This window comes from Thermobia domestica, chromosome 6 (assembly GCF_964235325.1).
Source record: "Thermobia domestica chromosome 6, izTheDome1.hap1.1, whole genome shotgun sequence".
In the NCBI taxonomy this organism is placed as follows: domain Eukaryota; kingdom Metazoa; phylum Arthropoda; class Insecta; order Zygentoma; family Lepismatidae; genus Thermobia; species Thermobia domestica.
In genome coordinates this window covers 81351709-81368689 of record NC_137459.1, presented here as the reverse complement: position 1 = coordinate 81368689, position 16981 = coordinate 81351709, and the positions used below count along the sequence as shown (strand labels likewise).

Here is a 16981-nt window from a genome sequence, read left to right as displayed (position 1 = left end):
AAATAACTGCATGAAACCAGTGAGTTGACATTGATAAGTATATGTTAACTGAAAAACTAAATTACTAAACGTTTCTACTCAATATTAATATTTCTACTACGAGACTGGTAGAAAACATATCCAGCATTTGACCGACACCTACGTTAATCAGAATATTGTAAATTTGCTAGAATAATACAGGAAAGAAAGAAAAAAAAAAAAAGAGAGAGAGAGAGAGAAAAGAAATTGTTTCACATTTTTTAATTCTCCAAATTTTTTCTTTAAACTTCTGCAACATAACTCTAATGTGATACTATCATTTCGTATGAAATCTAAAGTAAAGCTTCTTTTAAAATAATATTCTGGTTCAAAGCGCCATGCATTAAAATAAAATAAAATTTAAAAACTCAACATTCATCCATTAAGAAGTTACTGATATCGCGAAAAAAATACTAATTAAATAACACTAATATTACTAAAATCTTGTGTCCCAATAATCTCTCAACACTTCTTTAACAAGTTTTATTTTTCACTCGCTGAAATACTACATCAAACGTTTCTTTCTTTTTCACATGATGCTACACAGAAAAAAACGGTGACATACTCACTTTTGTAATTATTCCCAGTGCTGCTCCTTGTTTCATGAGGAATGTAGCTGCCGTTTCATTACCATGAAGAAGTGCATAATAAAGAGGATTTCGGCCTAATGAATCCTGTTCATTTAGGTTAATACAATGCTGGGAGCTGAAACACAAATAGATCGATTATTTCTTTAAAACAAGTATATCTCCACAGAAATATTAAATTTCTAATACACACAATTTTTTCCGCATACAAATAGACTAAGGACAAATTCAAATGAATGATTAAATAATCACGTAAGGTGGCGAAATGCGGATTAGTCAAATACGTTCACTGGAGATCGCACGTCCACCATACCAAAAGAGAGATTCTGATGTTCAATAATTATGGAATAGCGAGTGTGAAAACATATACAGAGTGCAAACGATACGCCCGCCAAATGTGAACTACGTGATGTAATTCTATTTTTAAAGATGGCTGCTGATTCCTCCGAAATACAAAGATCAGACCCAGACTAGTTCAGAAGCCATATTCTGCCCCTTTCACGAACCATATGATTCACGTGTTCATCAAAGTCGTTATCCGCTACAGATTTCCACCCTTGGCTACTTTCGCTCTGTATGTCGGTAATTCTTTAAACTCTCTGTAGCACCTATCGCACAGCAATCACTTCAGATTTCCGTCGTAATCCTTAAATCATTCGACAATGAATTGAGGCTGCCTAGAGAATCATGTCCTTCCGCCTAGAGAAATCGAACTACATCGTGTAGCGCACCCTTGGAGGGCGCTTCGATTGCACTAAATACGGTTTCACGCTCACTATTCTACAATGACTGTGAAGACCAGAGTTTATCTTTTGGCATAGTGAATGTGTAATCTCCAATGAACAAACTTGACTAATCTGCGTTTCATCATCTTACATGGTTCTTCTTTGGTGTCTTGACGGAGGTTGAAAAAACGCTCTCGTAATAATAAATTTATTTCTCACACGTCAAAACCCACACCGTAAGCAGAGACAACTATCCAAGTTTCGCTTCTTATCATTATTGTAGGGCCAGTTTCCGAGATAGCGTCATAGCATTAGACATTCTATATGGTCCGTTTTAAGTTAACTCGAGCTGTGATTACAGCGCAGCATTAGATTCGTTACGATTTAAAAAAATGAGATATAAACAGTTGGTATCAAAAGTTTGTGCAGTTAAGGAATTCTGGTGTCTGACAGATAGCTGCGCGTGCTGTAAACAAAACGAAGTGGAGAACTGCCAATCACTGCAATGTTCTTTCACGTTGTTTCTAGGCAACTAAGGTTACTGGCCGCGCTGTTGCCAGTAGTTCAGTGGTGAATCTAGTCAAATAATTGTTTTTTGTTGTTGTTGTTGTTTTAGCATGGCTGTCAAATAGTTTTTTTTTTTTTTATTTTAAACTATTTTTAGTGTGTGCTATTTTAGGAGTTCTTTGCAAATTATTATTAATAATAATAATAGCTGTTAATTGTGAACAGCTTCAATGTGTGCCGTACTTACAAAATAGACAAAAGATACATATGACAATTGAAAATCCTGGAACAACAACGAGAAACAAAAATAGTTCAACATACAGTAGTGGATCAGATATATAAAGCTCGGTTCTATTTCGAAGACGAAAAAGGTCCCCTTTCCTCCGTAGAACAGGTGATCAAGCGCACTTCCAGATGTTTAAAAGTCAGTGAAAGAACTGTTGTCTGCGTCACGGTAGAAAAATTCATAGACAGGTAAAAAGGTTACGAGAAAGTCTAAAATCAACTATAGATGACTTCACGGAGGAAGCAATTCGATATCACGTGTATAGACACCACGGACAAAACTGGAAAACTTCATATGTTAAACTGGAAAATTTCATTTCATTTCATTTACTGGAATTAGTGAACACTATGAAACCCAAATTCCAGACAAACGGAGTAGCACGAAGGCATGGCCAGAAAATAATTCGGATGCCTCTGTATCACTGTCAATTTAATGCTATTCAATTGATTTCGACTGACTATTTGCGAACAAAAAATCAACATGTGGCCTCGCGTGGGGTAGTCGGTAACGCTCTCTGTTGTGGTGCGAGCAGCTCTGGGGCCGATTCCCAGTGGGTCACTCATTCGAAAAGACGTAACTTTTTCAGGCCAGCTAACCTGAGTGATTTTTTTCCTGGGTTTTCCTCATTCACATCAAGCAAATGCTGGGATGGTACCTAACATGTATGTCCTAGGCCGCTTTCCCCTTTCCCGCGCAGTGTGCTCGCCGAGTGTCATCCCTCATACGTGAAGGCTAAAGGCCACAGACGCAGATAATACTCAGAAATATGCATAAATAATAATTCAACATTAAAATTGACAGGTGTTGAAGTTTTAATTAGAGAAGCTATTCAAGATGTGTAAAAAATGGGTAGACGTCGTCAATCTCACACTGTCGTTATTTTAAGGATGCACGTCAACTTGAGGGAATTCTAAAGGAACGCGTGCAAATGCTGTTAATAAACTTAGGTGATGGTAGTAACAGTGGATCCACTGATACAAACAGTGCCGACAATTTCGAATCACGTCTATCCAAATGATAAAAATTTTACTATTTTTACAATACTTGAAAAATAATGCATTCGGTTTTGTTTGCCGCATTTGCAGAACGACAGTTATTTGTGTGTGGACGGTTCGTTAGCCACGAAGGGTGTAGAGGTCCTTATCCCACCCTAAAATTTCTGAAATGAAATGAAATGAAATCTGAGTTTTACGTCCCACGGATATGCCGGTTAGGCTAAAGGAGACGGTGATGATGAGTAATGAATGAAATGGTGGAATGAAGAAAGTGGGAGAACCCCGAGGAAACCCACGCACACGGTGTTTGTCCACCACGAAGTTCACTTGGCGGGGGCTGGGATCAAACCCAGGACCCCAAGCACCAGAGGTGAACGCTCTACCACTGAGCCACCGCCCCCCCCCCCTAACATTTCTGAACATTGCTACTACGGAAAATGTCTTAATGGTTCAATTAAGCTAATTCGAAATTTCCTCTCTTTTACCCTCTCCTCCGACTTAAAAAAAAATCGGCAAACTATGTACCTGTGTGCGAAAGACAAACCATAACTAAAATGCTGTTTAAATACAAGGGGTAGATATATTTTTAAAATTATGACATGAAACCACGTACAGCGAAAGATTTGCTGTTGATATAGTTTTTTTTTTTTTTTTTTTTTCTGTACGCATGTCTTTCAGTTATCATAAAAAAGAATACAAAAGTCTTTTAGTTTTATGTTAACATTTCAACTTTTATTCGAATTGTACACAACAGTAACTTAGCATATTTTGGGAATGCTTTTGAGCAAAGACGTTTGTAAAACCTATAAAGATAGAAGTTTAGTGAAGTATGTTTGGTATAAAAAATAGGTTTGTTATTTTTTTAAACGAGTTCGAATGGCGACTTCGATTTAGTATTAGAAGATTGCGGAGTCTCTGCGACAGATGAATAAAAATACATTGTTTATATGTATTTTTACAGGGTTGTTGCAACAAGAGTTCCGCTATTTATGGCGGTTCAGTGCGGGCTATAATCAACATATTGTATTAAAATTTGGTAAATATGCTAATGAGACCACGTGGAAGCGTATTACGCTGGAAAAAATATTAGTTCTACTTTTTGCCACTAGGGGAAAACGTGGCGCTGTACAGGCCGTAACACAAGCAAGCTCACAGCTCATACACACGATCGCGTGAGAAGGAGCATGGCTACTGATAAAAGAGACCATGAACTGTAATTAAAATTGATCTATCATAACGGGAACAATTATAATGCAACATTGAGGGAATATCGGCGTATGAAAGGAATAAGAAGAGGAACCCTATAAAAAAAATGGCTTAAAGATGGTACTGAAATTCGATACAACGGGTGAGTTTCATGTGGCTGCAGGAAGAGGAAGACGACCCATTCCAACGGAGATTGTTAACGAGGTTGCTGTGGCTGGTGTGGACCACGCAGCATCTGGTCTATATTCCACTACCAGTGCTCGGACTATCCCATGTTCAAGAGTGAGGAAATTTCTTAGAATCATTTTACACTGGTATCCTAACAGGACTCACACAGCACAACAACTGAAACCCCAAGGTCCACCGCAACGTCTTGAGTTTCCCTTTTGGTTTTTGGCATAGATGGAAGTGGAGAACATGTGGCCGTGGGGTATCCTCTGAATTGTTAAGGCACATTTTACACTACAAAGGTCAATGAGCACGTAAAACTGTCGGGTATGGGGTTCATATAATCCGCATGTTGTGCAAGAACAGTCATGACACGCTGCGTACATGACTGTGTGGTGCGGATTCACAGGAACTTTCAATATTGGCCCGTTTTTCTTTGAAGAGATAACACCCCAAGGTGCTGTCACCTGTACCGTGACATCAGCACGTTGAATGGACCTTTTAGTGCGACATGTGATTCCTGCGTTACAGGCACCAAATGTTTCAAGTCGACTGTTTTCATGCAAGATGTGGCAACACCGCACATCGGTCGCCACATGAAAGAACTGCTTCGTAAACCTTTACTGCTGATCGCAATATCTCCCGAGGTTTTCCAGATGCGTGGCCAACAAGATCTCTCGATCTAAATCCGTGTAATTTTTGGCTGTGGGGATATCTAAAAACTTGGGTCTACCAGTAAAATGTCAAGTCGCTGGCGGATTTCAAGGACAACATAAAGCGACATGTCGCAACAATTTCGCCGAAACTGCTGCGGGACCAACTGTTCCGCACGCCATTTTGCGGATGAACATATCGTCGAAATGTCTGGTAGCCATACGGAGCATGTTGTGTAAATTTGTTACTGTAACTGCTAATGTTAATAAAGTTATTCCCTTTGCACCTTTCGTTACCATTAAATGGAAATAAAGTTTCACCTTTTGTTACTCTCACATTGTTCCTAAAGTGGTCCCTTTGCACCATTTGTTACAATCACTTACTCTTCAACTTAGTTTTATTACATTTATCTTACATGTTTGACATCTTTGACCTAGATAATCGTCTTATCCATACATTCAGGACCATTTCCACATGCGCATTACCTATACAGCGCCACATTCTCCCCTAGTGGCAGGAAGTGGAACTAATATTTTTCCAGCATAACTCTCTTCCGCATCGTCTCATTAGTATATTTACCAAATTTCAATGTAATATGTTGATTACAGCCCGCACTGGCTCGCCGTAAATAGTGGCACTTTAATAGTAACCACCTTGTATATGTGTGTGTATGCCAAAAAGTGTGTGTGTTTTTTATAACTACAACAAACTTTTTCTGCCTTTGCCATAGTACTATTTTGTTCTGAAATTTACTTTGCATTAAGTAACAAAACAGAAGCTGAATATTCCAAACAACAAACAACAGGTTGTGTTGGGAATGCTTCACTACTTCGAGTTTTTCCCTTCGAGTACACTATTGCCAGACTGACAATTATAAGGGACTTACAAAAATTCAAACGTGCAATTATATTTTGGAGAAGTGTTCTTCAAAAATTAATTCCCGTTGCCTACTTTCGTGGAAGTGGACATTGTCTCTTATTCACATAGATAAAGAGCGCCAAATTCACGAAAACTAGTACAAAAATTAGAAAAATTCAAGGTTCTACTAGGAATACAAAGTATCGCGTCTTTCGTGAACGTGGTTCTTGGTTCATTACTGGTAAGGATAATCTAGATGAGCCTATAGAGCACACAGGATGTGATACAAAATAAATTAGTTTAAACGAACAAGTTTTTAAGAATACATTATTCTGTACAGTTTAATATTACTAGCGCGTAAAAAATAAAAATACAAATCGCGAGCTATAAATATATTTTTATTTACCTTTTACCAGAGTCTTCTTGAACTGGGGATTTGGAAGATAAACAGCAATTCAAAGTTAGTTTCTTTTCATCAGGTGTAATTGCAGCAGATGTGGACACACAGGGGGAAATGGAATCATCTACAGAGCTGGCAGCTTGAGCAGGGGAGGAACTTGTACTGGACGCAGCTATGTCAGAGGAACCTAGCAACAGAAATTAAGAGTTATACATAAATATGATTACTTTTACGTAACTCTTGAATGAACCGTCATAGGAAGAAAAACTTAAAATACAAAACTGACAGTAAAAGCAAGCCATTCCTTTTGTCAAGGAGCTGTCATGAGGTTGCACACGCATATTGTTCAGCTCATTAAAATATACATGCTCTGTTACTGCACACACATGCATTCTCGTTTATATGATCTTAAAACTCGAAGCACACACGAGTCATATGCTGTTAGCGAAAAATCATGTATTTTTACCTTTTCAACTTGACATGGATCGAATTATGAAATCCCCCTGACGCTGTATTTCACACAAGAATGTCTTATTCTGGCATTATGCGTTCACTCTTCCTAGCTTACTGTGTACTACATTGGATCCTTATCTCAATTTTCTCAACGGTTAAATGGTGTGATTGTTATACAGCATACATACGCAAGATTACACAATAAATATTTACACTATTGTACTCTGTTAGGCACAGCTAGTATCCCTATATTTGTAGTTACAATAAACATTAAAAAACACTGAAAGTGATCAGGGATGATTATTTTTATCTCAAGGTAAAACTTTAAATAAACTAATTTTAGAAAACATGTATCAGATTTAGTTTTGCATGAGTATGTAATTGAAAGTTCGACAAATTACTAGATGCCTAATTGTGCCTACATTAACATCTTTTTCCAAAAACTGAGATAGGAAAGTACATTTACATAGTATATGATTCTTATGTGCCTTTCTCAAAGTGGAATATACGAAAATTGATTACATGTGTGTTCACTGTGATCGAAAACGTTTCAGTGTCAAACATTCATTGTATTGTATAGTACACCTATTAGAAATTATTTTCAATGTTGCTACATTACGATGAAAAACAAGTTTTAAATGTTGACATGTTTCTAGCAATTAAATCGAAAAAAAAAAAAATCTTTATACATTCCGAAGTTTATAAAAATTACATTTAAGTTAAAACGTTGTTTCCTCATAGCTACATGGTTAGCGTACGTTTCTCCGCCGCGGAAAACTTGGGTTCGATTCCCCGTACAAGCTCGTGTGCTTCAGATCCCACGTTCAGCTGTAGGTCAACTTTTCATATAGCCTCGCTCTTTCACGGGACGCTAAACTCAAAATCAACCAACAACACGTACTGTTCAAAATGAAGTTAAGTTTATCGGCCATTAAAAAGCCAGATATTTGTTCTTTAGTCATTAAAAAAAAGTAATGTAATTTACAGTTTAGAATACTCACCTGAGTATCATCTTGATTAGCTACCAGTTTTCAACGAAAAATACACAGATTTTTTTTTATTAATTTTTTTAACAGTAACTCTAACACGGATGAACTTTTTGTCAACCAAACATGATTATATAATATTTTAACTAAGAAAAAATATTAATTATTAATAAATAAATAAATGAAAAACGACAGCCTGAAAAATTTATCTTTAGTCGGTTGGATACTTATATATAATCTGCAGCATAAAAATTATTATTTTAATAAGAAGAATCAAAAGTTTTTTATGTTACTATGCACATGGGCTATTACAAGGAATTAAGAAAAAATATCATCACACGTCGTATGTCAAAAGCGACTCATGCTTGTGATATTGAATATAAAATCAGGAAACTATCTTCTTACATGAATCAAATTATTTTAAGTGTGCAATAAAGTGACTTGAAAAATCCATAACCAAAAAGATGATGCAGTGTTGTTACAACCCATGATTATTGTACCATGTGTTAATTAGGAATATTATAAATAACAGTGCGTACATATATTCAAATTAGATTTGTTTTGCTTTAGGTGTACTACACATGTGTGAAGCACACACAAGAAAACAACGGAAACTTTGATCTGAAGTAAGGAGGAGGGGGAACGAAATCTGTTAAATGTCTAATCAAAACACAGCCAACAGTTACATTCTAGATCATTTAAGTTGTAGCACGCTGTCAGAAACATAGCAACAGAACAATTTAGGCTCACGTTATGATGAAAAAACCTCAAATTAATCAACAACTTTATTAATTTCCCTTTCACGCACTGAGATTATATATAAACTACACACGGAACTATAAAAGCTTGTTACTCAGTTACTCCTCAGCTTTTCAATAATTTATACATTCATGAGGTTTAGAATTTCTCGAATTTGTGGATTTCAATCTACAGAGGCCTATCACTTCATTCACAATAAAAATAATATAAATTATTCTTGCAACTTTATAGATCACTACAGAAGATGATACTAGTTATCCCCTAATGTGTTGCACTGTGAAGTCAAATGTAGCTGGACTGTTACGAAACCGAGCAAGAATACTTAATTCACTTGACTGTTGATAACATACGAGGCGGTATCAAAAATATTCGAGACTAGTTCTGTTTAAAAATACTTACCTACATTTACAAACTTTCATCTTCAAAATAATCACCTTGTACAGTAATACAGCGCTTCTAGCGTTTCTGCCACTGTTGGAGTGGGTCCTTGAAGTTTTCTTTTGGAAGCGTGTCAATAATCTTCTGCGATTCGCGCTGAATCTCCGCAATGGTATCCAAACAACAAACTTTGAGTTGAATCTTCAGCTTCGGGAAGATGCCGAAGTCTACAGGAGTTAAATCTGGCGAGTAGGGTGCTTGCGGAAGTGAGATCATCTTGTGAGGAGAGACAAAAAACTTACGTGTAAGGAGAGCACGATGACCGATGTATTGTCGTTGTGAGCAGACAGTTTTTCGCGCACCAGATATCCAGTTGCTTTCGCCGAATGTCTTCCCTCAGACGCCTTAAAGCCTGGCAGTAGAATTCGCAATTGATGATATGGCACTTGCGGATTAAATCGTAATACACAATGACGCGGATATCGAAAAACATGATGACATGCATTTGGTCGAGCTTGCGAACCTGCCTCGCCTTTTTCGGTCGTAGAGATGATGAGTTGTTCCACTGTAAACACTATTGCTTTATCTCAGGGTTGTACCCATACACCCGTTTCGTCATCAGTGATGATCGTTGATATAAGGACGGGTCATCTACGGCACGTTGACGGAATTCTTGCCAGACTTCGACGAAGTGTTCCTTCTGCCCTTGGGTCAACAGCCTGGGGACGAACTTGGCAGCAACACGGCGCATGTTCAAATCACACGTGAAGATTGCCTGCACTGTTCCGTATGACACACCAACAATGGCAGCAATGTTGTGGATCCTTGTTCTCTGACGATCCTCATGCACATGTTGCCTAATGTTTCAATCTTTTTGGGTGTTGTGCTCGCCGAAGGTCGTCGTGATCTTCCATCCTCTTTCAGTGATTTTCTTCCGCTCTTGAAGCGCGCGTGCCACTCAAAACACCTCGAACGACTCATTGCAGTATCGCTGTACACTTGCCGATCATGTCAAGTGCCTCTGTGGCGGATTTGCTAAGTTTCACACAGAACTTCACATTCGCTCGTTCTAACTTGTTGTCCACGATGAAACCGCAGACGTGGTAACGCACGTGGCTATTCTGCAAAGCTCCCTATGTATACAGGACGATGTCTCTTGGCACCTGACTTATGAAGGTCGGTACTCCCTGTGCAAGCTTTGTGCTGTAATCTGTTGGCATGTTACAGAACTAATCTCGAAACTTTTTGATATCACCTCATACAACACATTACTTGAGCTGGAACGTGACAAAAACTCAGGAAACTTACAGTCTACTTTCGTATACTGCCGACTTCAAACAGGAAAATTCTGATTATAATAACTTCTGTACTTTAAAAACTATTAACTGCCAATTGAAGGGCCCATTACTCCACAGAAACTGCATTTCATGAATCAGAGGGAAGCTGGTGCCATTTTTCTTCTATAATTTGTACTCCTATGCTGTGGGATATCTCAAACCTTGTACAATTTGTTAAAATTAGTAAGACCATGTAATATTACCTTACTTGGAAACTTCTCGACTGAACTGAATTTCTTTTTCTCACGAAATTGTACACATGGGGTGCACGCTTCTTCTACAAGGTCCTTAAATTCTCTAGCATACAACGTAATTTTTCATTTAGTTTCAATCCGCAAAAGGCGGATTTTGTTAGTCAACTCTATTTTTTTAAAGGAAAAGGAATACCTATAATGATGAGACTTTTGCAGTGTAGACAGTGCATGACCTTCCAAGCCGTGCCATGATCATTTTCATGCAATGTGAAGTGAATAAAATAAGCAAAATCATCAACAAAAAATATTATTTTTCATATAAGTCATTCACACGGCAGTTGAAAAATATATCGTTAAGAGGAACTTCACAAAATTGTTTGAAGATCTTTGTACAATTAAGGTAAAAAAAAAAAAAAAAAAAAAAAAAAAAAAAAAAAAAAAAAAAAAAAAAAAAATGTCTTTCATGTGTTTTTTCCCTGAAAAATCAAGGACACATTATATCGAACGATTTCAGCCGGACTCCTCCGACTGGGATTAAAGTTGGCATGGTGATATACCTCACCCTCCTATATAAGCGTGTGAAATATTGTATAGTGCAAGCTTTGGGTTCATGAGTAATGGGTGGTCAAACTTTGCATCATATTTTTGAAAACAAAACCCATGCACTGAACTCATTCAATCGAGATCAAACTTGGCATTGTAGTAGAATTTGACCTCCCGTATACACATGTGAAATATCATGATATGGAGACATATTTCGCGAGTTATGGGAGGTCAAATTTTGTATCATATATTCGTAACAAAAACCCATATATATGTAAATTGTCCGATGATAGACCTTGATCTACTATATAATTATACAAAACCTTTTGTGTAGACTTACGGAAAAACCCATACATTGAATTAATCTGATCAGGATCCAGTCTGGCATGGTGATAGAATTTGATCTCTTAAGTATGTATGTGAAATATCATTTTGTGGAGACTTTCGGTCCTGAGTTTTGAGAAGTAAATTTTGCGTCATATTTTCGAAAGTAAAAACGAATATATATATATATATATATATAGGGAATGATTTGTTAACAGATTCGAACTTCAGTTTTAGTATTTTTATACACACAGTGTAAATGGAATGCACCGAAAAATGTTCAGAGGTGACTCCTTATACTAAATGAAAAACGAATGTGTCTTTTAGTATAAATACAGGGTGAGAGTCTGCACTCATCTCAGAGTGTAAGAAAACAAATGAAAATACCGGAAAACATCGAGACACTTACCTCATTATTTTAAGAGCCTAACTCTAAAACCAAAGAAAAACTCACCCTCTCTCTTCGGAGGCCTCGTGAAGGAGGTGACCTCAAAATTTTAAGTACCATTTAAGTGTTTTATATAATACCGTACTATATAATTACTACCTTGAGCGCTCTGACGTAAGAAATTATTATTAAATCGTAACAGACTACAATTTGTGATGATGTGTGAGAAACACTAACGACTCTTCAAATGCTTCATGCGTGCCAATTTAGAACTAAACTACAGCTTTAATATCTTTGTGTTTTCACAATAGTCCGATCTAACTTGAAAAATTTACCTTATGTTACCAACAGGTAAGGAAAAAGCAGCGATTACATATTTACTTTAAGCTAGCATTAAGAGAAGTTAGATTTTTAAGGGAAAAAAAAAAGAATATAAGTTAAATGGGAGAAAATGTATAACTTCAAGAAACACTAACGAATTCAGTTTCACTTCACACAAGTTATGATCATGTAAATTAACCTTTTTTTCTAAATGTTAGGTACAACGGTTAACTTCTACACACAGATGCAGTGACTGGCCTGTCATAATAGTATGAAAGAGAAGATCCTGCTATCTCAGAAGCCTCCAAGCAGACAAGGCGTGTGGAACCTGTAAGGCACGCCATTAGTCACTATAAGATATATCTATTCTAACCTTAGTTTTTAATCACATGGGAACCTCAATTATTTTGTTAACACAAATAATTGTTCAAAATTGAAAGATTCAAAATCAAATCTAAATAGTAGAAAAATTGACGCCGAAGCTACTGTGCTTCACTTCGGTGCTAATATCTCAATGCCTAGTAAAATGAAACTGGAAATTTTGGTGTGAAGTTTCACGTTAATATCCTGAGGCTAAAATATAAATGCCAGTGCATGATTTTCGAAAAACTGGTGGAATTACAGAGTGGAAAGAAAATGTTAAATACCGAGACACTTACCTCAAACTTACGAACAAGATGTTGGCTATCACAAATTTGCATGGTTTAAGATCGAAATAAGAACACTAATAATAGAGGTGAACAATCTAGCACTAAGTCACCGTCCTACCTAATGTTTACATTCGGTAAGCAGTTACGTTAAAATATGTAAAATGAATGAATTCAGTTAGTAAAAATTGCAATATCGATAAAAAGAGAACTTCGGATGTGGAAAGTAGTAAAATAAGTCAGTGAAGCATATTTTATGAAGGTGACCACAGGTTTGCAACTAAGAGTTAATTAATTTCAATTAAGGTAAAACTAATGAAATAAACCTGGTTGCGTTGTGGTAAAACAATATTAAGTGCGGATTTTTGTGTTCTTCTACGTTATCATCCCATTTTCACCATTCATTTGGATTTAATTACTATCTTATAAGCTTGAACATTTCATTTTCAAGATATCTTTTATATTCTAAGTTCCGTATCCTATAACTTTTACCGAAACATTTGTTTTATTTTTTAAAACAAGTGGAATTTAATCATTCAGTAAATACAGCTACAGTGTTTGCCATTAAATATTCTTTGTTTCTTGTGCATACTATTAATTAAACAGTTTTGCGTACAATTATGAATACATAAGATTTTAAGCAATAAAGTTAGCTGGTGTTTCAATCTATGCAAGTACATTATTACTCAATACTATTCGCGCTGTTTCCTTCCCAACTTTTCATATTGACTAAAAAGGGTACTGTAGATCTGAAACGTTAATCCTGTTACATATACTACGATTTATAGTTTACTGATTGTAGCAGTAAACAGAATACGAGCGCTGACCATAACCAGTGTGAACATTGTTCCATCTTTTACAATACGTTCCAGTAATTTAACGATGATTAATATCATATAAGTGATTGTGTAATTCAAAATTATGATTACCATACTTACTGTAGAAAAATATTTTTGCATTATAATGTATAAAGAAAATTAAGCATGTGGGGGGTGGGGGGGAATCAAAAATAACGGAAAATCATGAACTGAAAGAACAATTAAAAATTCTTTAGAAGGAAACTGAGTAATTTGTACATTATAAACAAAAATTGTTAATCTAACCCTTGTTCCCGCACACTACAAATACACAATACAATAACGCCGAAAAAGTATTTGGTCATTATAATTTTATCTCACGGGTTGTTTTTATTTGGTGTTAGACTGATATTTAAGAAATTTTAGGAATTCTTATGGCACCATTTTTTCTTCCAAACCAATAGAAATATATCACGAAGTAACCAACATAACTTGTAAATGAAAGCACTGTATATGAGCTATCTTACTCGCATTGAATTAAAAAGGCGGGACTATCGGATAAAATTCAAATTAACTTTTGGCCACATTAACTCTTTAAACAATTAAGTCGCTGTTTTAAACGTCATACTTTTAACACATTAGAAAGTAATATTAATTTATTAGTTATTGCTTTTTTTTTTCGCATGCAGGATGGTTATATCGTCAAAAAGCAATGCCGCATTAGAACAAACTTACTTTAAAATGTGATAAAGTTTTGTATGTAATTTAAATTCATAATTAATGTTCTTTTTATCATTTGACTTCAATCGCTACTTACAGCCATGTAAATGAAAACTGAGACATAGTGGTCACAGAAACTTCATCATTTTCCCTCACGAAGTTGTCTTTGAAATATAATATCCTGAAACAATAATAATTGAGATTCCTATACTATCTAATTTACAGTTCTAAAATGCTAAAAGAAATTCTTCTGGTCTAATATCTGTTTCAAAATCATACATAGTAACAGTTTTTTAGTCAATCTGAATAAGTTTGTTTGTTTGATTATCTCTCCCTCCCTCTCTCTCTCTCTCTCACACACACACACACACATACAAACGCGCACACATACACACTGAACATGCAACTCATGTAAAAAAAAAAATAAGTTGCCACTGGAGTGTGCTGATTTCTCTATATAATATAATAAATAATAGTAATAATACTAAATATCTAGTGGATTCTTAAATACATCACCACACTACAGTGGGGAATAGTGTCTGATTGGAAAGAGTGCTTTACGATGTAATTACCATGCAGTGTGACCCAATGCTCTCTTTATACACACATGCCCACACTCGAACAAACAGCAAATTTCTTCAAGACATACTGTTTGCAACACTACATTAAAGCAGAAAAAAATATTATGCATTTATGAAACTAAAACATGGCGGCTAATAAAAATCTGAAGCCACTTAAACAAATTCACATGCCTACAATCATTCAAAACACAACAATCCTGTATGGATTTAAAACTTCCTAAAAGCAACATAGAAAAACGAAATCAAAATGGCTTCAGGTTTCTATTCATAACTGCATAGTCAAATTGTGGAAAGATAACAAGCCCTTTTACCTGTAGCCATGCTAACCAACATCTCTTGAAAATCAGCTAACTCCTGGCCGAGCATGTCTAGACCGGGTGTCTCATGCAAGGCGGGGCGTGCAACCTCACGGCGTGCCACAACACTGCCATTCCGAACATCATTGGTAGCTGGGGTTTTACTAGAACTAGCAGGAGAGGAGGACTGGGAAGGCGCTGCGCCAGGTACAGGTAAGGCTTCACATTTGGCACCAACACTGGTACCTTGGACATCTACTGAGGACTGGGACAACTGTGATACTTCGCCGCTCGGTGCACCCACCTGCGGGTCCCGTCTGATTGGCTGGCTGCTATCCAGTGCACTGGTGCTTCCCGGGTTGGGTAAGGACGCGTTAGCCAACCCTCCCTGGGAGACGACAATGTCGTTGGAGGAAGTGGCCTGAGGATTTGTGATGTGGATTTTATCTTTGGATATTGTGATGCCGAACTTGACCCCCTGGGGTCCAACCTTTTGTGGTTTCACTTCAAAGCTGATCGGTTGGTTTGGATCTACCGCAATATCGGGTCTTCCAGTCTGTACAACAGTCCTTGCAACCACTTCCTTTTTGGGGGGCACAACAGGTTTATTAGGAGGGACAGGTGGAGGAACACCTCTTCCCAGGGGCAACGGTTTCTTGGGGGCCTGAGGAACAGCACCAGTTGCAGTGTGTGCGGTACTTGAAGGTCCTGGTAGAACAGGGGGCTGTGTTGGAGAAGGAATGCTTGAAGAAGCGGCAGCGGCGTTTGCTGTAACGTGGAACGTGACTTTGCCTCCCTGGGTTGTGGTGAAAACCTTGGTGCCTGGTGACGCAGAGAGACTGACACGAGGTGTGACCTGCACAACTTGGGGTTGACTTCTCTCTGCACTTGGTGCTATCCGGGCAACAGACTTTTCCACAGGAACCTGTGAGGGAAAATTACACGACTATTAACTATAATTTAACAATGAGTTGATGTTTATGTAAATGTAATTTCTTCAATTCTCTAATAATTAACAGTTCGAAATAAATATTACCACATGGTACACAATTAATAAAAACTGGTTTGAAGTTACTTAGCCTTATTGAAAGACCTTACTTAACATAGAAAGAATATCATCACGAAATGTCAGGTTGAATCAGTCTTACAATCTAAATGCTAGTTAATGTCGGAACTACTAACTCACTCATAATCAGATCTCCGACACAGTTGGGTATTCAGATTTAAAATTCTTCACAAGCCCTACACTGTGGATAAAACGGAGTTTTTGCGAGATGCTACAAATAGGGAAGGAAAAGGAGGATTTAATCTTTTCCTCGTCTTTTGTTAGGTCTCCAAAACTCTTCGGGGCAGGAAATTAAAATTTCGTACAAATATTCTTAAGGGGGCAGACTACTAAATATTTTTGAAAAACTAATAATTTTTCTTTGCCCGTTTTTCATAAGTGGAAAGTGGTAATAAAATGTAACTTACCACACTAATAGATAATGTTATTCTACACCCAAAAATACGAATCGGAAGAATTTTCAGTGTTGCCATCCATAGAAATTACACTGTGACCAGAATTTGAATTACTCAAAAATCTAGGTAAAGGCAGCGACTAGAAAAATGAACTCAACGGTAATTGATGACTTATCATCGTGTCTATGTTCCTTGTTTACTACCTTTTAAATAATATTTCTATTTATTTTGTAATAACTTATATATTTTATCATAGTTTATGTAAGTTTTATAAAATAAATACAAATATTATTTAAAAAGTAGTAAACAAGAAACCTAGACAGCATGATAAGTCATCAATTACCGTTGAGTTCATTTTTCTAGTCGCTGCCTTTACCTAGATTTTTGAGTAA

General features: G+C 36.7%; 1 protein-coding gene across 1 annotated transcript in view; it reads right to left on the bottom strand.

The window, feature by feature from the left end:
* Positions 1–16981, bottom strand: part of LOC145688074 (uncharacterized) — a 119729-nt gene that overhangs the window by 26107 nt on the left and 76641 nt on the right. Inside the window, exons 10-12 of the mRNA XM_081761795.1 lie at positions 15144–16053; positions 6411–6591; positions 588–723 (exon numbers count right to left, since the gene is read on the bottom strand). Of these exons, the coding sequence (XP_081617921.1) occupies positions 588–723; positions 6411–6591; positions 15144–16053 (1227 nt within the window). The remainder of the gene's footprint in view (positions 1–587; positions 724–6410; positions 6592–15143; positions 16054–16981) is intronic.